Source organism: Sus scrofa, chromosome 14, assembly GCF_000003025.6.
Source record: "Sus scrofa isolate TJ Tabasco breed Duroc chromosome 14, Sscrofa11.1, whole genome shotgun sequence".
Classification (NCBI taxonomy): domain Eukaryota; kingdom Metazoa; phylum Chordata; class Mammalia; order Artiodactyla; family Suidae; genus Sus; species Sus scrofa.
This window is the reverse complement of record NC_010456.5, coordinates 124,852,483-124,876,264: the sequence shown is the minus strand read 5'-3', so window position 1 is coordinate 124,876,264 and position 23,782 is coordinate 124,852,483. Positions and strand designations below refer to the sequence as shown.

The window sequence follows — 23,782 nt, the reverse complement described above, 5'->3', positions numbered from 1 at the left end:
CCACCCTTTTCTGTAGCTCCTCCATTCCTCAGCCTGCTGTTCAGAGAGCCATCTTTGCCGAGTAAGATATCTTTTTGGCTCTTAGTCTTCCCAAATGGGAAATTCTAGGAAGGCAGACAGAGTTCTCAAAAAGAACATGGGGATCCAGGCCGACAGGACCTTAAGGGCAGCCCAAGTGATGACACCTTTCTTAGCTTGCGAACGCCATGTTCCCTTCCCAAGAGCCATTTGTCACCTTCTTCAAGTTCAGTACTCTTGAAGCCCAAGTGTCTGTGGTGTGCCAAAGAGAGAGAGATTAAAGGAGACAGACAGGGTCCCTATTCTCAAGGATATTTTTTACCTTTGAACAAAATGATATATAAAGATGGAACCGGGTGTGTCCTTGGATGGTGGTGTCACTTGGAGGAAGTTGCCAAGTCTCTGCTTTTCTCTTGGCTCCTGGTGCCAAGAATGAAAGGCTTGGGGCTGAGTGTTTAAGTTGTCACCGTTTTCACATTTGGTCACTGTGTGTCCCGGAGAGAGGACTAGCGAGTTGCTAGAGGGCTTGATTTCCTTAAGGCTGCTCCATATTCACCTATTTCCCACTTTGGCAATAATTGCTGTGCCAATCACCAGCTTTCTATATTTATCAGCAGCTGCTTCAGTGATGTGGAAACAATTTTCTCAACAGCTGAAAAACATGAAGATAGAGAGACGAGGACATTTCGTTCTTTAGGAAAGAGCTTAGTTGAAACAAGCACGAGAAGCACAAACCCTCAGCACACACCTTTTCATCTCTGCATCTTTCCACTTTTCCCAGTGTGACATCAGGCTGACAGAGAGAGGATGGTTTTGCCAGGAGAGGCACAATGTGTCACCTCTATGGAGTACACCAGGACACTTCGAACTGGCTGACCCAGGCCAGTTTTCTGCTTTCCCAGAGGTGGTCTTTGTTGATTTGCCCGATGTGTGTCTTGGGATTTGGGATGAAGGAATCCCATCCCCAGCCTCTGCTTCCAGCCCAGTTTCACCAGCTGGCTGGCTCTAGGCATTCACATTCAGTGAATGCTTCTCTGTGAAACATAATCAAGGTCAGTTGTAAGGCATCCGTCCTCCAAGGGACCACTGCAAGGCACAGAGAGGTTCAGGACACCACCAGTGAGGTCAGAGGCTCCCAGGGTACAAGGCACTTTGACTCCATGCCTGGGAAGAATCAGAAAGATTGGGAATTCCCTCTGTAGTGCAACGGGATCGGTGGCATCTCTGCAGCACTGGGATGCAGGTTCAATCCCTGGCATGGCATAGTAAGGATCCGGCATTGCTGCAGCTGTGGTGTAGGTGCAACTGCAGCTCTGATCCGATCCCTGGCCTGGGAACTCCATTTGCTACGGGGTGGCAAAAAAAAAAGAATAAGATTATGGAGAATGAGTACTGAAGAGTTATGTACCACGTCTGTACAACCCTTGCACGGTACCTGGTTCACCAAAACCTTAGGTGTAGAGTGATCAGAGAGGTTATTATTATGCTCAATTTGTCTCTGCTGCTGTCAGAACTCTGGGTTATCTGGGCATTAATGTGCTAATAAAAAGGGCAAGACAGAGTCAAAAAACCTGATTTCTAGTGCCAGTCTGGCCCCTGCCAAGGAAAGGGGGAACCACGTGGAGTGCCTAACAGGTACCAAGCGTGCTAAGGGTTAGATGAAGCACTTCACAAGGCAGAGTTTCTCCTCGTTCTCAGAGCAGCCCGAGAAGTTGGCCAGCATTTCACGGAGGAAGAAAGGAGTGGTCAGAGAGGAACTTTGCCAAGCTCGTACCCAAGGCTTCCTCTTTCTCAGCCTGCGTTCTCACCATTCCACCTCTGATCCCTCTCCACCCAGGGCTGTGCAGGGAAGACCCGGAATAGCTCTGCCAACCCCTCTGAGCCTGACTGTAGAATCGAAAAGCCATCTCTAAAGTTTATTTTCTGCTTAAAAAATTCTACCCACCAGCATCTTCCATGTTCTTTTAAATCTTTACTGCCACCTAGTGGGCATAATCTAATCAGAAGAATGAAGACAATTTTCTTTTTTTTTTTTTTTTTTAATTTTCCCACTGTACAGCAAGGGGGTCAGGTTATCCTTAGATGTGTACATTGCAGTTACAGTTTTTCCCCCACCCTTTCTTCTGTTGCAGCATGAGTATCTAGACATAGTTCTCAATGCTATTCAGCAGGATCTCCTTGTAAATCTATTCTAGGTTGTGCCTGATAAGCCCAAGCTCCCGATCCCTCCCACTCCCTCCCCCTCCCATCAGGCAACCACAAGTCTCTTCTCCAAGTCCATGATTTTCTTTTCTGAGGAGATGTTCATTTGTGCTGGATATTAGATTCCAGTTATAAGTGATATCATATGGTATTTGTCTTTGTCTTTCTGGCTCATTTCACTCAGGATGAGAGTCTCTAGTTCCATCCATGTTGCTGCAAATGGCATGATGTCATCCTTTTTTATGGCTGAGTAGTATTCCATTGTGTATATATACCACATCTTCCGAATCCAATCATCTGTCGATGGACATTTGGATTGTTTCCATGTCCTGGCTATTGTGAATAGTGCTGCAATGAACATGCGGGTGCATGTGTCTCTTTTAAGTAGAGCTTTGTCCGGATAGATGCCCAAGACAATTTTCAATTCTGTTCACTGCCAGTCTGGAGTTCCCTGCTGGCTCCGTGGGTTAAGGACTCGGTGTTGTCACTGCTGTGGCTCGGCTCACTGCTGTGACTCAAGTTCAATCCCTGGCCTAGGGAACTTCTGCATGCCGTGGGTAAGGCCCCTCAAAAAAACCCCTGCCACTTCATCTTAAATCCGTATTGTGCTCCTAACCTATAAAAATTGTATTTTGGAACAAATATCATAGCCTTCTATTTTCATCCTTATAGTAAACTACCAGATGTGTGATCCCCTTTGTAAGATTTTTGATGAGATATTGGGAATCGTATAAAGCTCAGCTTTAAAAAAAAAAAAAAAGAATAATTCTTTGTGACCAGATAATATACCCTCAGCTTATAATGAGCTATATATGTAAAGAAATGCTAATCTACAATATTCATAATATGCCAGATGTATTTTTAACTTTATAAGTGCTTATTTGTTCAACTTTTTTATTTTCTCGCGTTTTAAAAAATAGCTTATTTTATACATACTGTTTTACAACTTGTTTTTTTTTTCTTTTTCTTCTTTTTCACTCAGTCTATTTTGGCTGTCTTTCCATTTCAGCCACAAATATACCTCATTCTTTTAACAGTATGTAGTATTCCATTATTGGCTCCATGGTGATTAATTTAATGAGTTACTCATTATGTCTGCATAGGCTATTTTCAGTTTTAATGTTAAAAAAATGCTGTGGGTAATGAATATATATTCTTCAGGGAATAGACACACACACACAGGCACACACACACACAGGCACATACACGTCCTTTTGCAAATTTATTTGTAGGCTAAATATCTTAGACATAAATTTGCTGGATATAAAGGTTATGTAAATACCCACTGGCCAAAAGTCATCAGAAACACACCTGGATTTCAAATATAAATTTAAACCTGGAGTTCAAATGTATATATTATATAATAAATATAAAATATATAATATATAATGCAACATATAAAAAATTGTATGTAAATATAAATATATAAATATAAACATATAAATGTGTGTATCTGTATAAATATGTGTAAATATAATACATATATAACAAATACATGATAAATATTTATATTTATATATTCAAGTGTATTTAAACTACAGCAAAAGAGAAAACCAGAAGAATTTGTGAGCCATCTCTGGATGACATTTGGAGAAACTTTAATAGAATTTGTGCTTGTGCTAGGTACAGTTAGGGAAGTTTTTCTAGAAGGAGAGAGCATTCAAGGTGGGCTAGAAATATCATGGATGTGGTCAGAAGAGGGGGTGTTTAATCATTTTGTTACCAAGAGGCCTTGTCTTTATTCCATGAGTGTTTTTTATGATCAGTTAGGGACATCACGGGCATTTTTCCAGTAGTGCTTTCTTTCACTTTCTCAGGTACATTGATTTTAAATGTCTGGGGACATCTAAATTGCTTTCCAGAAAGCTTGCACCAATTTACAGGCAGCCCTCAGAGATATTGCATGTTCAGTGGATGGGCTCCAGACCACCGTGATAAAGCAAATCCATCAATAAAATGAGCCGCACAAATTCTTTGCTTTCCCAATACATGTGAAAGTTGTATTTAGACTATACTCTAGTCTATTAAATATGCAATAGCATTATGTCTAAATAGGCAATGTACATGCCTGAATTAGAAAATACTGATGTATTGAGTATCAGCTGAGCCATCGGCGAGTCTCAGCAGGAATATCAAAGAGCAGAATCACAGATCACCAGAACAAATATAATAATAATGAAAACACTTGAAAAGTTGGGAGAAGTATCAAAATGTGACACAGAGATGCTAAGTGAACAAACGTTGGGAAAATGGCCTCAATAGACTTGATCAAGGTAGAGCTGCCACAAACCTTGAATTTGTAAAAAAACAAAAACAAACAAAAACCCCTTGTCTTTGAAGAGCCATAAAGTGAAGTGCAATAAAACAGGGTACACCTGTACATTCTTCTGGGTTCTTTTAAATACTCAGCTTCCCTAACAATGAATGAACTTAGTAATCAGAATAATGGTCGTTATAATAAGAGCAAACATTTATAGAGCCCTAAGTCCCTTATTTTATAGGATCCTCATCAGAGCACCCAAAACAGGCGCTAATAACATCTTGGCTCTCATATGAGGAAACCGAGCCTTAGAAAAGGGGAGAACTAGCCTGGGTCACATGGTTAGCCAGCACAAGCTGGGGTTCAGCACCAGGCTGTCTCCTTCAAGGGCCCACACGCCTCACTATGAAGAAATCCCTTTTATCTGCTTCCCGAGGGCCTGCCACGGAGAATTTAAAGCTGAGGAATTAAGGGCCGTTGAACTGAGGATCCCACCTCTTCGAAAGTCTGGCTGAGGTTGATAAAAAAGTAGAGTCCTGTTTACAGAAATGAGACTTCTGGGCAGGAATCACGTATATGGTGCTGAGGAGGCATCCAGCATGGGGTGCTCAGCTGCTCACCTGTGCCCTCAATTAATAAAGGCCCAAGAGAGCTTTCTTAAAATCACAGCCAGTGCCCTCTAATTAAATATTCTCTGGGCCAGCTGGAGCTCAGAGGCCATTTAAATCACCCCCGAGGAAACAAATGGAAGAAGGGCAGCCATCCCCTGGGACCCACCGAGGCTCACGACGTTCCTGTGCTGCGTGAATGTGGGGCCACTGGGAAAGATTTCGTGCAGGGCGAGACCTCGGGATGAAACGGCACTTAAGTAAATATTTATGGAGTGTGTGATGAGTGCACCCTAGGGTTCCGAGCCGACCTGCGTGCTTGGATTTAGCAAAACAAACGTGGAGTGACCGCTGGTGGCTGCTCTTTTCCAGATTGCGCTGGCTGTGGACGGGATATCAAGAACGGACAGGCGCTGCTGGCGCTGGAAAAGCAGTGGCATTTGGGCTGCTTTAAATGCAAGTCCTGCGGGAAGGTCCTTACCGGAGAATACATCAGCAAGTAAGACTGGGGCCTGGGCGGTGCGGATCCTTTCAGCTGGGATGGGGCCCACTGTGGGGCCCCCTGTAGGCCTGCTCCTGGGGATCCCACCCTCTCCCCTTAGACGTAAGGAGAAACAGTCACATCTCTCAAGCAACATGAACTTTTTGCTATAAAACGTTTGAAAACAATGCGATTCTTCTGTTGGAGCCACAGTTCGCCTACTATAAATTTAATGAACTGTTGATCATTGCCTCAGGCAACAAAGAAGCTGGCATAATGATCGGCTATAGGTTGTAACCAGTGAAGCATTTAGTAATTTACTTTCGCTGATTTTTTTTTTTCCCTGCTATTTGGAACTAGTAAACTTTCATCCTCCTTCCAGGTCTTGGTCATATGTGTAGACGCCTTCTCCCACACCCCAAAAAAAACCACTCAAAGTCTAGGCACAGATTCCATTCAGACGGATGCACCAAACAGCCCACCAAGGGAATGGGTTCGTTAGATTCAGACGCTTGTGTAGAAAATAGAGTAGGTGAAGTTTTTTATTTTTGTTACTGTGACCTGGAGAAACTAGTTACAGTGGTTACCTTTTAAATTGAGGAGGAGAAGGAGTTTATCAACCGGATGCTCGCCAAGTCCCTTTAACATCCTACATAAGGGCCAGTCTCCTGCATCTAAGAATGTGGATGGCGGAGTTCCCATCATGGCATAGTGGAAACGAATCTGACTAGGAACCATGAGGTTGCGGGTTCAATTCCTGCCCTCGCTCAGTGGGTTAAGGATCCGGCATTGCTGTGAGCTATAGTGTAGGTCACAGACATGGCTCGGATCTGGCATTGCGGTGGCTGGCGGCTACAGGTCCAATTAGACCCCTAGCCTGGGAACCTCCGTATGCTGCATGTGTGGCCCTAAAAAAGACAAAAATAAAAAAAAAAAATAAAGGAGAAAAGAATGAGCGTGGGGGGTTGGGGGTAGGGGCGGGGTAGGGGCAGGAGGTCCAGTGGCAATGAGGAAATTTTCTCCCTATTGATTTGAAAAAATGTTCTCCAACCAGGTGAATATATTACCTATTCCAAAAAAAAAAAAAAAAATTAAGTGGATTTAACTTAGGGATATAGTGAAACAAACCAAAGAAATAACTTGGGCCCCACCCCTAGGAATCTGATTCTGCAGGTCTTGGGGTGAAGCCACAGTATTAGCAAAGGAAGCCCAGTGCGGGGGATTCTGAGGCACAGCCGAAGTAGGAAGACAAAACTGCTCAGCTTGTGAAGCAGTGCCTCTTAACTTTTCCATGCAGTGGCACCCATGGAAAACAATATTTGTACCGTGTCCTCAGGAAAATGAAGGAGGTTGCAGGAAACTGCAGGTGATGCCTTGGGCCCCCCAAGCTCCCCAAGGGCCAAGGGGATGGGGTCTCCATGCCATTAGGAGGCTCTGGCATGTGAAGTCAAGGAGATGGAGGTGGGGGGGTGCACAAGGAGGAGGAACCCTGGGACCACAGCTGCAGCCCACGTGGCGGGGTGGTGCCAGGGAGGGATGCTTGCTGGTTAGGTCTGAGGCAGACCAGGAATCGGCAGCGCTAATCATTGGCTGTTATGTCCACGTGGCTCAGAGAAACCTTAGCGCTCTTTCTGGGTCATTTAGTTTTGTGGGGTTTGATCCTGTCTGACCAGGTCTCCAGGCATGTGACGCTGATGCCGGTAGGAGAGAAGTACTTTCCACCCCTCTTGTGTGGGAAGGGGCTGGGGATGCAGGGGCTGGGTGTTTTCCTCCCCTCAACCGCCTCTCAGCAGCCAAATGTTCTCTTTCCTGCAGGGACGGCGCGCCGTATTGCGAAAAGGACTACCAGGGCCTCTTTGGGGTGAAGTGTGAAGCCTGTCACCAGTTTATCACAGGGAAAGTCCTGGAGGTAAGGGACAGACGGGCTCCCCTCAAAGCCAGAGTCACTTGCCCCAAGTCCCTCGGAAACACACGGGTCTCTTTCCATGTTTCCCGTCTTTTTCTCACGTGTGGAGGAAAGCAAGTCGTTTGCAGACTAGTCGCTTAGAGAACTAATGTGTCATCCTGTCTTCTCAGGCAGTTTCTACCGAGGGTTCCAATGGGGTTTGGGATGGAGAATTTGCCGGAAAAAGGAAGGAGGAATTAGGAATTCATAATTAGGGATTGTGGAATTATTCCATTTTCTATCAGGAATTCTGTAGAAGGAAAGGGTATACTAAATTGTTCTGAGAAATGAGAGGGAGGAGTTCCTGTCGTGGCGCAGTGGTTAACGAATCCGACTAGGAACCATGAAGTTGCGGGTTCGGTCCCTGCCCTTGCTCAGTGGGTTAACGATCCGGCGTTGCCGTGAGCTGTGGTATAGGTTGCAGACGCGGCTCGGATCCCGCGTTGCTGTGGCTCTTGCGTAGGCTGGCAGCTACAGCTCCAATTCGACCCCTAGCCTGGGAAACTCCATATGCCGCGGGAGCAGCCCAAGAAATAGCAAAAAGACAAAAAAAAAAAAAAAAAGAGAAATGAGAGGGAACAAAGAGTGTGCTGAAGCCCTGTGTGTGTGTGTGTGTGTGTGTGCTCCTGTGTATGTGTCTGAGTGTACATGTGTGTGCTCTTGTGTGTACACGTGGGAGTGCACAGTCTCAGGGAGCAGAGGCTCAAAACAGAAACTAAGAAAGAGTCGTGAAAGGTGAGAGCCTAGACCTCCCCACCCTTAGAAAACCGCATCCTGTGTGAGCCCCAACACCCTGTGGCCCAGGCTGAGCTGAAGCCTCTAAGTGCAGGTGTGGCGGCCTCAGCCCGGGGAGCTTGCTTTCTGCTGTCACAGCAGCAACCCCACCTGCTTTGGCTGCTGGGCTGAGCTGGGCTCCTCTTGGGCCAGAGGCCGGCAGTGGATGGGGCAGAGGCCAGAGTCTCTGCCCTGCTTCTCACAGGCCTGTGGGGCGTTAACCCACTTGGATGGACAAAGTAAAGCTTGCCTCACACCCGCCCCACGTTTCAGGGCGGAGGATGTGTACCGAGCAGAGGTGAGTCAGGACGCCCAGTGGAGTCCTGGAAAGGGGACCAGTTGGCTGAGCAATCCCCACAACCACGTTCAAACTTCCCAGCAGGCTGTGTTTTAGGGACACAGGACGTGACTGAAAGTTCCCCAAAGTGTCCCTGGGCAGCTTCTGGGGAGTTTCACCAAGTCCAGTGTAGCCTTCCTAAACCCACAGCAAGCTCTGCGATGCCTTTCTGGCCGTGAAGCGCAGAGGGACCAGCGCTGGTTCTGTGCTGGGACCTAGTCCGGCTAATCTGATTAGGAGATGAGGAAATGCATGTTGTCAATGCAGCTGCCTCTGACCCCAGGGGAAAGGCGTTTCAGGAGAGGGAACAGCAATGGCAGGGGCTCAGAGGACAAGCATGGCAAGCCCAAGAAACCAAGTCTGTTAGATGGGAGCAGGCTGAGAGAGATGAAGCCAGAGGAAGGGGAGAAGCCAAAACATGAGAACCTGGGTCCCATTCAGCGGTTTGCCTTTACCGTGAGACTGGTGGGAGCCATCAAAGTGATTGTAGGTGGAGTGTCATGTGATCAGATCAGACTAATGTGTGAAGAATGGCTGGGAGTCCTCATGGGCATGAGCCCCATATTCACAGCAGCTCTGGGCACACCAGGCCAACAGGAAAACAACGCAAGAGTGCATGGATGGATGGGTAAACAAGGTGGTATGTACAGACCAGAGAATATCATTTAGCCTTAAAGGGAAGGTGACCTGACTTACACTACAACTTGCATCAGGCTTGAAAACATGATGCTAAGTGAAAGAAGCCAGGGACAAAAGGCCACCTATGTATGATTCCATTTCGATGGAATGTCCAGAATCAGTAGATCTATAGAGAGAGGAAGCAGAGTGGTGGTGTTTGCCTGGAGTTGGGGGGAGAGTGGGGGTGGGAGGTAACTGCTTTGTCGTATGCACTGGGGGCAATGAAAATGTTTTGGAACTAGATAGATGTGGTGGTTGAACGACTTTGTGACTGTCCTAAATGCCATGGATTCTTTCCCTTTAAAATGGTTAATATCATGTAACTTTCACCTCAAAAAAAAAAAAGGTGGTTTTTTTTCTTTTATCTTTTTAGGGCCACACTTGAAGCATATGGAGGTTCCCAGATGAGGGGTCCAATCAGAACTGTAACCCCTGGCCTACCCCACAGCCACAGCAATGCCAGATGTGAGCTGCATCTGCAACCTACACCACAGCTCATGGCAATGCCAGATCCCTAACCCACTGAGAGTGGCCAGGCATTGAACCTGCGTCCTCATGGATACTAGTCAGATTCATTTCCACTGAGCCATGGCAGGAACTCCCCTCAATTTTTTTTTTTTTTAAATAGATGGAAAGGGAGTGAGAGTGGAGACAGGGAGGCCAGTTAGGAGAACTCTGGACACAGAACAGTGGAGGCACTCGTTGGAATCAGCCCTGAGAAGTGGCCGCCCATTCCCCACACATAGGGAGGAGGAGGGGTTTTCATGGCCTTTCCAGGAGCACTTTCAATGTGAGTCTGACGATGGTCAGGGCTGGGTCCTGGGTCCTGGGGCTCAGGGTGAAGCACATCCCTAGGAAAACTATTGGAGAAGATGAACGTGACCCATGCAGAGGGCAGCTTGAAGTCCAGTGGTCTTATCACAAGATGCAAAGTGCAATGGTCCTTTCCTATCCTCTGAATGTGTCCTTGTGCCTCCATGGAGCCCCCAGCACTGCTCTCAGGAGGGGACCTTGAGTGGGACCCGACAGCATCTCCTTTGGGCTTCCCAACTTTGATCTGCTGCCCAGAACTGAAATAAACCTGCAGAGTTGGGAGCAATTGGGAAATCTTAAAACGTCAATAAGGGAGTTCCCATTGGGGCACAGGAGAAATGAATCTGACTAGTATCCATGAGGTTCGATCCCTGGCCTCACTCAGTGGGTTAAGGATCTAGCATTGCCATGAGCTGTGGTGTAGGTGTAAGACACAGCTCGAATCCCAAGTTGCTGTGTCTGTGGTGTAGGCTTGCAGCTGTAGGGCCAATTTGACCCCTAGCCTGGGAACTTCCATATGTCATGGGTGCCGCCCTAAGCAAACAAACAAACAAACAACAAAAACCCTCCAATAAGGAGTTCCTGTTGTGGCTCAGCAAGTTAGGAACCTGACATAGTACCTGTGAGGATGTGGGTTTGATCCCTGGCCTTGCTCAGTGGGTTAAGGATCTGGCATTTCCTCGAGCTTCAGCATAGATCACAGATGTAGCGTGGATCCTACATTGCTGAGGCTGTGGTGTAGGCGGGCAGCTGCAGCTCCAATTTGACCCCTAGCCTAGGGATGTCCCTATGCTGCGGGTGTGGCTGTAAAAATCAAAAACAAACAAACAAACAAACCCTCAAAACCCACCAATAAGATGAGCTTTAGACTTATCGTGATGATCAATGTACAAAAATCCCAAATCCCCATGGGGTGCCCCTGAAACTCATACACTCCTGTGTGTTGATTCTAATTCAATCACAGATACATAAATAAGACAGTCTTAAAACACCAGAGTTCTTGCCCAGATGTTTGGCTGTGGCAAGAAAGGCGGGAAGACAGGGAGCCCAGCTGCCAGCTTGGAGCCCCCACATGTGTGGAAAGCGTGGGTTAAAGCAACCGTCTCCTCAGTCCACACATGGGGACTGTGTCCCCTCAAAAGAGCTGGGGAGACGGGGAAAGGGCTGGCGTGTGTGATTTAGCTCAACAGCTGTGGGAAGGCACCTCTAAAATAAAACAAGGCCAAGAACATGCCGTTTTGAAGACACATCTGCTTACTCTGGTGTGTCTTCCCCCCCCCCCACTCCCACCCCCGAAGGCCTGAGTAAATCAGTGTCCTCGGCATCTGCCAGGGCCTGGCATCACCAGGACTGGCCCCAGGCCTCCTGGGGGGCGCTGGGTGAGGGTGAAGGCTGGGCTGCTGTCCACACAGGCCCTCAGAGGTGGGGTTTTGGCAGTTTGCAGTAGGGTTCTGGAGGATTCCAGACCCACCCAGTGGGCGTGCCATCCCCTCAGATGGGTGTGTGGCCTCAAAAAGTTCCTGCACCGTGAGCATCCTGACACATGACAGCTCGTGAGTCAGTCTGGCTTGGCTCCCTGTACAAATCAGGACTGGTCTCCACACTCTGCCTTTTATCCTCTGACCCACTGTGGGCGAAGCATGATGATTCTGGATTTGTTGTAAAGCCTGTAATCCCTTTTTTTTGTTTTTTTTTTTCCCGATTTTTAAAATTATGGCAAAATCCGCATGACATAAAACATACTATCTTAATTTTTTTGGCCACGCCTGCAGCATGTGGAAGTTCCTGCACCACAGCAGCATCCTGAGATGCTGCAGTGACAATGCTGGATCCTTAACCCACTGTGCCACAAGGGAACTCCCTTAAGTATTTATTTCTAAGTGTACAGTTCAGTGTATTAAGTATATTCGTAATGTTGTGAAACCATTACCGCCATGTGTCTCTATAACTATGTCTTATAAAACCTAAACCCCATAACTTATTAAACAATGATTCTCCCTTCCCTTATTCCCTCAGCCCCTGTCTGGGACCATCTAATTTCTGTCTCTATGAATTTGACTACACTGAGTATCTGATATAAGTGGAATTATACAGTATTTGTGTTTTGGGGGATGGGCTTATTTCACTTAGTATTATGTCCTCGAGGCTCATGTTTCAGCATGTGACAGGATTTCCTTGCTTTTTTAAGGCTAATATTCCATTGTATGGATATGCCACATTTTGTTATCCATTCTCTGATCTTTGATTTTTTTTGTTGTTGTTTTTTCTAATTGATTTTACCCATGGAGATTGTAAATGGTTTATTAATTCCCCATGTCTTCTGTAACCGTGGTGGCTCAAAACAACATAAATTTATTCTCTCAAAGTTCTGGAGGCAGAAGTACAAACATGAGATTTTGGCAGGGCTACGTTCCCTCCAAAGGCTCTAGGGGAGAACATTCTTGCCTCTTCCAGCTTCTGGTCACCATGGCTCCCTAACCCTGAGCTCTGCCTCCATCCTCACAAGCCTTCCCCTCTGCATCCTCTCCTCTCTCTGTGCCAAACCTCCCTCTGACTGCCTTTTAGAAAGTCACTTGTCCTTGGATTTAAGATCCACCAGGATCTTCCAGAATGATTCCCTCATCTCAAGATTCTTCGCTTAATTATATCCACAAAGACCCTTCTTCCAAACACTTACAGGTTCCAGAGGCTTGATATGGATATATCTTTTTTTTGGGGGGGGGGGGGGATCACCATTCTAATAAACCCAGGACCTCACACAAGTACCATCCCGGCTCAAAGCTCTGGTGTGGTTTTCATTGAACTGTCACCAGGCATCAGAAGTGTCCGAAGGCCACGTCTCTGGGTGTGATTTCATCTGAGATGCCACCAGACAACCGAGGGGGCTTTGAGAAGGAGAAAGGTCCCTGAACCATGAGCAAGAAGCTCCAGGCTCAGCTGCATCACTCATTCCTGAGTAATTTTGAAATTAGCCTCTCTGAGACTGTCTTCATTTATAGGAAAAAGGAGTAGCATGTAACCTCTAACTCTACCCTGTTCTAAAATTCTGTCTCCCTCTGTGATTCCTTAATATCATAAACCTTACCCATCACATGGGCTTGAGGAGGTAGGGAGGAGAGCTTTCATGTGTTTAAATGAAAAAGGCTCCAGGTCCCAAGGAATCAGGGATCTAGTCTTGCCTCTGGAATTCATAGCTATGTGACCTCGGGCAACTCTCTCAACTTCTTCAGGCCTCAGTTTTTCCTTAAATACAAGCATTAAACATATATATATATTGGAGTTTCCGTTGTGGCTCAGCAAGTTATGGACCTGACATTGTTTCTGTGAAAATTCGGATTCTATCCCTGGCCATGCTCAGTGCGTTAAGGATCTGGTGATGATGCAAGCTGTGGTGTAGGTTGCAGATGCCGCTCTCGGATCCGGTGTTACTGTGGTTGTGGTTGTGGTTGTAGCTGTAGCTGATTCAGCTTCTGGCCTGGGAACTTTCATATGCTGCAGGTGCGACCGTTAAAAAAGAATTTATGTGTGTGTGTGCACGCGCACGTGCGCGTGTATAAATCTAAGACTTGAACTGCCTGACTCCTAAAGTCTTTGGTTCTAAGGATCTGAGTTCTGTGATTCTCCTGCCTTGGATCTAAGGAGTCAGAGCCAGCAGCTCTTTTCCGGAGAGATTTTCTGGAAATTGGCACATAACACTCAGCATGTAGCTTTCACTCCAGTCATAGTTTTATTTGTCTTGAGCTTGCTTTCAGTTTTGTTTTGGAGAGATACCTTGCCATAATGGCACATCTTTTAGAGCTTGTACTAATTAGCCTATAAAGTCAGGAGCCTTCTGAAGATGTTTGCAACCTGCCTCCGAATTAAGAAGTCCAGAAGCAGATGTGTGTGAGATCCTGGAGCTTGCCAGTAGCCTCTGTCTCCGTCCACCTCTACACTCTCCTCTGAAGCAACCTTCCTCCTCCGCCTCCTCCCTTTCCTCCCCTCCCCCTGCTCCCTTCTGTCTTAGCAGACTAGTGCTAACAGGAGGCGACAGGAGACTTTAGACTTAGGGCACAGATGTCAGTAGACATTGGGGTCATCCCTTTGGTATAAATTTCGTTCCATCCTTGGTGGATGGTCCTCGGAAGTTTCAGACTGCCACAAACTTCCTTTCCTGGGTTCAGATGGTTACCTGCCAACGTCATGAAGAAAGCAAGCAGACAAAATACGTGCAACCTAAAGGCAGTATGGGTGGGGGTCGGGGGGCGTGAATGTCAAACTGGACACGGATGTCTGGAGGGTCAAGGAAAAGGGCCTGTCCTGTGTTTGCTCTCGGCCCTGTCTTGGGCTGTTCCATCTGCAGACCAAGGCTGGACTCGATTTTGCTCATTCTGTGTGTTCTCTTGCACCACTGCCTTCCCCCGGGGAGCTCAGTGTTTACCCAGTGCTCCCAGATTCCTTCAGGACCTGGGCTCTCAGGCGTTGGCTGGCTCTGCAGGCAGTGAGACCCTGAGCAGGCACCTGGCTGGCTGCATGCTGAGCCTCTTGGGTGCTCCTCTCTGGGCCCCGGGGTGGTGGGGGGCAGGGGTGCAGAGGAAAGTGGCCAGGCTGCATTCTTCACCCAGAGGAAGGTGGGGCTCCTGGACTTTCCCTCGGCCTTCTTCCTCAGGTCCCCCCACCCAAGAAATCAATCCTCCTGTCTTTCCGGAAGGGCTGGGCACACATGTCTTTGTGTGCTGGGGTGGTGACTGTGCCACTTGCACTCTTCGGGGAAGAAGGCGTGACAGTGTCTCTTACAGTCTGAATACTGCACAATGTAAGAGAGACCCTCGAATGTGGCCTGTGCCTTTCCATGCATACCCACCAGGCAGCGCTGCCCTGTCCAGACCATGGGCGAAAGGACAGGATTTAGGGTTGCTTTAAACTCAACCTGCTGGACCCCTGCAGTGCAGGAAATGGCATCACAACGTGATTTAGCAAATCCTGTCTCTGGATACTCTGAAAGATTAAAACCAAGTGGCTTTGTTTTGTTTTTACTTTTTCTACTTTTTGGCTAAAATTGCTTTTTCATAAAAAAATTTAAAAAAATAATAAGATAAAATACAATTGCTTTTTCATAAAGCCCAGGGACAAAAGTTTATGATGCTCCTGTGAAACTAAATCACATGATCACTTGGAGGCCCTGTCCCCTTCCTTCCTTTGCTGTGGGTATTTTAAGCAGGTTCTGCAGTAACAGCCACAAGCAGTGAGCAGGGCTTGTTCTGGGCTCACCTGTTATCGAGTGAGGAGGAAACCCAGGCTGTCCCAGGGCACTTGCATGGCAGGTCATCTTTTTGTCACCATTAAAAATGTAATTTGCAAAGACAGACTGAACAGGGAAGCCCCTCCATTCTTGTTCTGTATATCATATAAATGCAGGCAAGACGAATACGCCGCGTGCATGCCGGAAACTGATTGCATTCTTCTCATTCTCTCTGTGCTCAGGGGGATTCATGCCTCCTTCCACTCAATGGTGGGCCCACATATTTTTGAGGATCAGGGCAAGGAAAAGAATCAAGTACTATTCGTAGTCTGGGTTGAGATGGTCTCTGCCCTGGTCGACAGTGAACGACCACAACATCCTGCTTTTGTGTAATGTTTTTAACATTTGCAAATGATCTCAGAAATACTTCATCCTCACAGTAGGCCTGTAAAGGGATGAAGGCAGTTACTACTTCATGTGCAGAGAAGGCTGCTGAATGCCAGAGACCTGGGGGTCTCTAGAAGCTAGAAGCCAGGCCTCTCAGTCCTCAGCAGGTAGGAACAATCACGTACGCACATGTAGTACACACATGTACACACACGTATACACACTGCTGCATGATCCGCTTGGCAGTCATCACTGCAGAAAACGAGTGATTAGTAGTTTCCCAAAGTAACCTGCTAGTGGACCAGTTACCCTTCCTGGTGAAGTCGGGAAAGTGTCTCATTATTGGCCCTGTTCTATCTGCTTTCAGGACAAGAAAACTTTGCTGCTGGTTGGGTTGCCTTTTTACCAGGGTAGAATGTCACTGCAGGTCAGGGACCCTGCTCACAGAGGCCACTGCAGTTCCATGTAGTCGCGCCTCATTCCGTCTTGTCTCCTTTAATCAGCGGGACAAGGAGCCCAGGCCCCGCCCGTGGAATGTTGTAGACGGATGGTGCCGTCTCAGGACGCGGAGCACGCTGTCCTCACGGAGCTCACGGAGAGTCACCAAGAGCCAGGGAGGCAGTTCCAACATAGGGACACGGGTCGTCTTTCCTAATTTAAAATGTCGTGAAGCGGGTTCCCGTTGTGGTGCACCGGAAACGAATCCAACCAGTATCCTTGAGGATGCGGGTTCAATCCCTGGCCTCACTCAGTGAGTCCGCGATCTGGCATTGCCATGAGCTGTGGTGTAGGTCACAGACGTGGCTCAGATCCCATGTTGCTACAGCCGCCATCTGACCCCTAGCCTGGGAACTTCCATATGCCATGGGTGCAGCCCTAAAACGCAAAAATAAATAAATAAATAATATAGCTGGACAGTAAACTGAAGAGACGGCCTCTAATTTATTATTTATTAATTTATTTTAGGGCCGTAGTTGAGGCATATGGAAGTTCTTTGGCCAGGGGTCAAATCAGAGCTACAGCTACCAGTCTACACCACAGCCACAGCATCACCAGATCCAAGCCGCATCTGTGACCTACACCACAGCTCACAGCAACGCCAGATCCTTAACCCACTGAGCGAGGCCAGGGATTGAACCTTCATGGATACTAGTCAGGTTTTTAACCCCATAAGCCACAATGGGAACTCCTGGCCTCATTTTAAATACGAGTTAAGCAGGGATACCTATCCAGTGGAATAGTACTCAGCAATGAAAAGGAATAAAGTCCTGAGGTGTGCTGCAGCATGGACGGATCTGGAAAATATTAGGCTAAGTGACAGAAGCCAGTCACACAGAAGCTAGCTCTTGTGTGATTCCTAGAATAGGCAAATCTGAGGGATAGAAAGTCTATGAGTAGCTGCCAGGGGCGGGAGGTGGGGGGGGGGGGAGGAGGAAATGACTGTTGTTGGGGATAGAGTTTCTTGTGGGGGGTGAGTGGTGATGAAATAGTCTCGAATTAGATAGTGGTGATGGTTGCACAAGTCTGTGAATATACTAAAAACCATTAAATTGTACACTTTTCAAAAAGGATGAATTTTATGGTATGTGGATTATATCTTAGTGTGGATAGATACACATACATCGATACATGTACATCTATGCAGAGATATACAAGGTGATAGAGAGTTGGGAGCCAGTATCTCTCCATTTCCTTATCTGTAAAATGAGAGTATGAGTTGCTACCTCATAGGCCTGAAGGATTTGAAAAATAAAGGCTTGAAAACCTCTGGCATAATTAGTAGCTGGATTAATCCCTCCCCCCTTCCCCCCCCCTTTCTTCTCGTATTTGAGGGTTTCATGTATTAGGCCTAAGAACGTGGGTAAAGGGCAAGAATGGGGATTCAAGTCAATGAATATCTTAATGCAGATCATACGCCAGCTTCTTTTCCTTTGTGGGCACTGAAATGTTTATTCCCTTGCCTGGCTGCGGGGTCCCCTTGGTCAGAGAGTATGGCTTGATTAATATCACATCTTCCTGGTAGGGGACATGAACTCAAGTTTAAATTCAAAGCAGGGTTTACGATGTGTTGGTTGCATACCTGCGAAGAATAACTTGGTGCTAATGTTTTGTCCCCTCCGTCATTAATAGATCAGGAGTTGGCCCAGTAGAGCGTAATAAGCCCATTGACATGACAAATGATTTGAGGAAAATCTATCTGATTCACCCAAAGTTATCCACTTTGTCCTGCATTACATGCCAAGAGGAAATGTGTTGCCAGGGTAACAGAAGACTGTTCACGGGCAGTAAAGATTCGATGTTTATTTGAAAAATTCACCCCATTTCTGCCAGCACAAATGGAAGAGCTTTCTTCTTCTCCAGAAATGGCATTTTGAAAAGAATTTGTATTTTGAGTTAAAAAGATGTCTTCCTTTTTCAGTGTTACTTCACTTCAGAGGCTTTAGCTTCTTGCTGGTGAAATGTGGGGGTGGGGCTGACAGTTGAACCAAGAGGAGAATGAGGACTCCTCCAGGGAATCCGCAAGAAGTGCTGAGCACTTGCTGGTGGCCCAACATTTGGGCCACAGAAGATGTGAGATGCAGGACTTGCTCTCAGATAGGTAAGGCATGCATTTCTCCTTGGGTATCCGAGTCCAAAATTATACCCCTTGGTGTGTCCAGCACCCCCCCACCCCCCACCCCACCCCCCGCCCCAGGGCTCATAAGTGCCTAAAGCTACTGCAGCATCTTGCAGACTGAGGGTGATTCTCAGTGGTGGTATTGAACTTTGGAAATAGCTAGGACCCAACAGCAGAGAGACAGCCACGTCGACAAGTGACCACCAGCTACAGGAAAGGCACGGATCTCTGGTCTGGCCACTGTTCTGGCCACAGAAGTAATGATCCCTCGGAGCTGTCCATTCTCCTCTCCAGGACCCAACCCATTGGGAGCCTCCGAAGGCTCATGTGTGTGCGTTCTCATGGACCCAGAGCACCCACCCTTTCCCTTCCTGCTGTTCCCCACCTGCCCCTCTTCCTGGCTCTGTTCATGTCTCCCTTACCACTATAAACCTAAAAGAGATGATTAGACCCCTTCTGCTAAGGGATCCATTCCAAGGTGCCTTACCTGCCCTGCAGAGGTGACCTCCAGTGAACTCCAAGGTAATTGTCATGACCTTTTCTGGGTGGAGCGGAAGAAGAGTCTCATCTTTGGCAATGAGTCTCAGTACACACAAGATAACTGGGGGCTCACAGTCATGTGAGAGCCAAGTAAGAGGCACACACAGTGCCCTGGGGTTTGAAAGATTCCTGTCAATTAGAAGAAGTTGGCTTTGGATCTTGAGGAGTGGGCAGGCATAGGGAGTGAGAGTGAGAAATTTATCTCCATTCGCTGGTGCTGCTGAAGGCGTGGGTCACACCTTTCCCCACCTTGTTTATTTCTTTGATTGTTTTTAAACATGTGATTTCATTTTACCATTTGGTTTAATTACATGCTTATAACGTGCTGTTTTCCACTTTAAAGCATTTTTGTGAGTAATCACTTTGTAAACTTCAAAATGTTTTAAAATATATTTTCCATTGCTGACTAGCCTTATTTTAATTTAATTATGAGGTATACCAGCTTTTGTGGGTTTACCTGGAATCCATTCTCTCCATCTGATAATTTGCCCCTATTAGAAAATGCCGGCTGGGAGTTCCCATTGTGGGCTCAGTGGGCTAAAGGCCCAACATTGACTCTTTGAGGATGCGGGTTCAATCCCTGGCCTTGTTCAGTGGGTCAGAGATCCAACGTTGCTATGAGCTGTGGCATAGGTCTCAGATGTGGCTCAGATCCTGTGTGGCTGTGGCTATGGTATAGGCTGTGGCTACAGCTCCAATTTAACTCCTGGCCTGGGAACTTGCATGTCACAGGTACAGCTATAAAAAGAATAAAAAAAGAAAAGAAAATGCCTGCCACCCTCTTGGATGTGCCTACCTGGCCGATGGTGGGTGGCTAGAGAGGCCAAGAACCCTCTACACCCAGATCCAGCCTTTCTCCTGACATCTGGGTCGTGTCTCTGGTGGGCATTGTGATAAGCCTTTGTGTCTCAAGAAATCTCCTCTGGCTTCTGGATTCATGACAACTTAGGCAAAAGGTGCTGTCTCCAGCTACCTCTGTTCTATTTTTGTCCTTATGTTTTTGTCCATTTAGCCTCTCTGAGCCAGCGTCTACCTTGAAAGTATCCGTTGATACAGGTGCCATCCTCAAGTCACCAGGACAGCATCTGTTCTGGGTACGGCTTTCGCTAGGTGAGGATCCGAAACAGTCTACAAGGCCCAGGTGATGGCTGCTCCGGGGGAGATGGGAGCATTTGGTCTCCTTGGCCTCAGGCAGTGTTGCTGCCTCGCAGCCTGTCCTCCTAAGCATAGCCTTTCTCCTCTTTGGTTTTCCACCTGAACATACTTGCTTCCTGGACTTCAGGACTTCCCACCGTGTGAGGGATGTTATGCCAATTCCAGCAGATGGACTTGTTTAGAGTTTGCCAGGAGGAATGATGGTTAGGGCTGGTACCCATCCAGCCCAGCGGAAATGAATTGGTACAGTAATCCTTTTCTCCAAAAGACAGTTTGTTGTTGTTTTCTTTGGGTTTTGTTTGTTTATTTGATTTTTTAGGGCCGCACCCGAGATAATTTTAGATTCACAAGCTATTGCAAGAAATGACAGAGTTCCATGTACATTTTACCCAGTTTCCTCCAAAGGCAACTTTGTGCAGAACTGCAATATAAATGGAAGTTCCCAGGCTAGGGGGTGAATTGGAGCTACAGCTGCTGGCCTACACCACAGCCACAACATGGGATCCAAGCCGCATCTGCAACCTACACCACAGCTCACGGCAATGCCAGTTCCTTAACCCACTCACTGAGGCCAGGGATCGAACCCACGTCCTCATGGATGCTAATTGGGTTCACTACTGCAGTGCCACAATGGGAACTCCCTTTGTTGTTTTTTCAATTTAAATTTTTATGGAGATAATTTTAGATTCACAAGCAGTTGCAAGAAATGACAGAGTTCCGTGTACATGTTACCCAGTTTCCTCTAAAGGCAGCATCTTGCAGAACTGCAATGTAAATGTAACCAGGAAATGGATATTGATATAATCCACAGATCTTCACATTTCCGCGGTTTTACTCTGTTTACGTTTATACAGTTTTATCACACGTGCGTGACCACCATAGTCAAGGCACAAAACTGTTCCAGCACTTCGTGCTACCCTTTTATAATGTATTCCCCTCCCATCCCTAACCCTACATCACTAAGCATGTCTCCATTTCTAAAGTTTATCGTCTCAAAATATTACATAAAGGAGTCACACTGTCTGTAACCTTTTGGGATTAGGTGTTTTTTGTTTGTTTGTTTGTTTTATTCACTATAATTCTCTGGAAGTCACCTCCAGGTTGTGGTGTACCTCAATAGTCTGTTCCTCCAAAAGGACCCTTTAGAGAAGCCTTGCAAATGAAACTGGTTATAAATCATCGATTTTCACGGCCCTGCAGTAAAACTCAAAGCTGTAGGCATTGGAGTTCCCGTCGTGGCTCAGCTGAAATGAATCTGACTAGCATCCATGGGGATGCAGGTTCCATCCCTGGCCTTGATCAGTGGGTTAAGGATCCAGCATTTCCATGAGCTGTGGTGCAAGTTGCAGACGAGGCTCGGGTCCCACGTTACTGTGGCTGTGACGTAGGCCGGCAGCTGTAGCTCCAATTAGACCCCTAGCCTGGGAACCTCCATTATGTCATGAGTGTGGCCCTAAAAAGACCAAAAAAAAAAAAAAAAAAGAAAAGAAAATGCTGCAGACGTCTTGGAAAGATGTGCAGAATCAGGAATTTTGGAGCTTGAAGTGGCCTTAGGTAGGTGGGAGAGGGAAGGGGGGTTAGCAGAAAGAACTGACACATCCAGACACACCAGGATTTGATTCTAGTAGCAACATGCACAGCTACTATGTAGCAAGTTGCTTAAACTGAGTCTCAGCCTCTTCATCTGTAAAATGTGGGTAGTCTTACCTCTTAAAGGCTTAAATCAGATTAGAAATGAGTCATCTGGGACAGTGCCTGACATACATAGTGCTTTGAGAATATTTTTTTTGCCCATTTTTTTCCTTTATCAATGAAGAAACAGATTTTGTGAAAGCCCAGTGTTTTTTGTTTTTTTGGTTTTTTTCATGTGCTTGTTGGCCATCTATGTATCTTCTTTTTTTTTTTTTTTTTTTTTTTTTGTCTTTTTGCTATTTCTTTGGGCCGCTTCCTCGGCATGTGAAGGTTCCCAGGCTAGGGGTCTAATCGGAGCTGTAGCCCCCGGCCTACACCAGAGCCACAGCAACGCGGGATCTGAGCCGCGTCTGCAACCTACACCACAGCTCACGGCAACGTCGGATCGTCAACCCACTGAGCAAGGGCAGGGACCGAACCCGCAACCTCATAGTTCCTAGTCGGATTCGTTAACCACTGCGCCACGACGGGAACTCCCAGCCCAGTGTTTTGAATGAGGTCATGACTTCCTCTCTGAAGGCAGGAGCCAGGCTCACCTCCTATCCATGTTCCCTCTGAGGTCGCACAACATGTGGTTATTTCAACAAGTTAGTTGTCATGTTGATGCCTTGTTTTGAAAGTCGCTTGCCTCTAAATTGAATTGACCACTGCCTTAGCATATATTTTCCGTAACTTTTTATAAGGCATCTAGCAGCTGCTAGATAAAAATTCATTGATGAATGTTCATCTTTCCCATTATGAATATTTGGTCATGGCCTTTAACCAAAAAACAGAAGATCTCATGTACTCTTAGGATATAAATTCCTCATCAAGTTACTAATTACTGATTCCTTTCCTTCACATGTGAAATTGATGCCTCCATGTCTTTCCCATGTCTGTTAATGTCTGTCCATTGCATGTACCTGAGTGTGGTTTGCATAAACTCCGGGAGGGTTTGTGCTTTCTGCTTAATTGTTTCCTATAATGCCCAGCACGTTTGCCAAAGTGGGTCTTCCTCGGTCTCTAGGGTGATGATGAAGAGGCCTCTTAGCTTCTGTGGACTGTAAAAGCTCCAATATCAGCTCTTCACTTAGACTAAGTCCCCTCTGGAACAGATGTTAACCAACTGCCCCTCTGATTGGTAACACCTTTATTGACAGACCTTATAATTCACCCGGGTTAAGTGTGTGATTCAATCATCTTTAGTAAATTTACCGAGTTGTGCAACCATCACTACAGGCCAATTTTAGAACCTTTCCATCGCCTCCAAGAGATCCCTGTGCCCATGCTTTGATTCTTTTCACTTTTTTTTTTTTCCCACCCAAATCACATCCACAAGAATGTACAGAAGCCAAGAGAGGCATCTCGTCATTGCTCACCAAGGGCTGCCCATCCAGACAGGTTTCTTAAAACTCTTGACTCTGTATGGTGGTGATTTGGGGTCTTTTTCTTTTTGTCTTTTTTTTTTTTTTTTTTTTTTGCTATTTCTTGGGCCGCTCCTTCGGCATATGGAGATTTCCAGGCTAGGGCGCCGGATCATTAACCCACTGAGCAAAGGCAGGGATCGAACCCGCAACCTCATGGTTCCTAGTCGAATTCGTTAACCACTGCACCACGACGGGAACTCCTCCTTTTCTCTTTGAAACTCACATTGGAAATTTGATTGGTAACTCTGAAGAGGAAACATCCTCTTTCTCCTCATCCTGGAAGACGTAGAGGTGGTTAAGGAAATGAGGTCTGAATGAGGATCTGGTTCTCCAGCTAGGGGAGGGTGGAAAAAGGATGCCAAAGTCTGGGGGGCAGTGATCCCAGCTTTGGTGCTCCAGTACTTTGAGCCCTGTGCCTGGAAGCCTGGCTGAGTTTCCCTTTGGACCTTGGTAAGGAGGGACTCCATCACTCCTCTGACAAACAGCGAGCTGCCTGCTGATGTCCCAAACAGGAGCTGAAATTCCACGGTCCCCTGGATCTTTTGTTGAAAGTATGGATTACCAGGCCTCAGCCAGAGATTCTAGAGGTCCAGGCTGGGGCCGGGAATCTGCATGTTAACCTGCCACCCTGTTCTGGGTGATTCTGGC

At 46.7% G+C, this 23,782-nt stretch overlaps 1 protein-coding gene across 35 annotated transcripts in view; it reads left to right on the top strand.

Moving 5' to 3' along the window:
- ABLIM1 (actin binding LIM protein 1) overlaps positions 1 to 23,782 on the top strand; it is a 348,912-nt gene that overhangs the window by 232,458 nt on the left and 92,672 nt on the right. For all 35 annotated transcript variants that reach the window (XM_013983755.2, XM_021073372.1, XM_021073364.1 and 32 more), the window contains exons 5-6: positions 5,461 to 5,587; positions 7,385 to 7,478. In XM_013983755.2, coding sequence (XP_013839209.2) covers positions 5,461 to 5,587; positions 7,385 to 7,478 — 221 coding nt within the window. The remainder of the gene's footprint in view (positions 1 to 5,460; positions 5,588 to 7,384; positions 7,479 to 23,782) is intronic.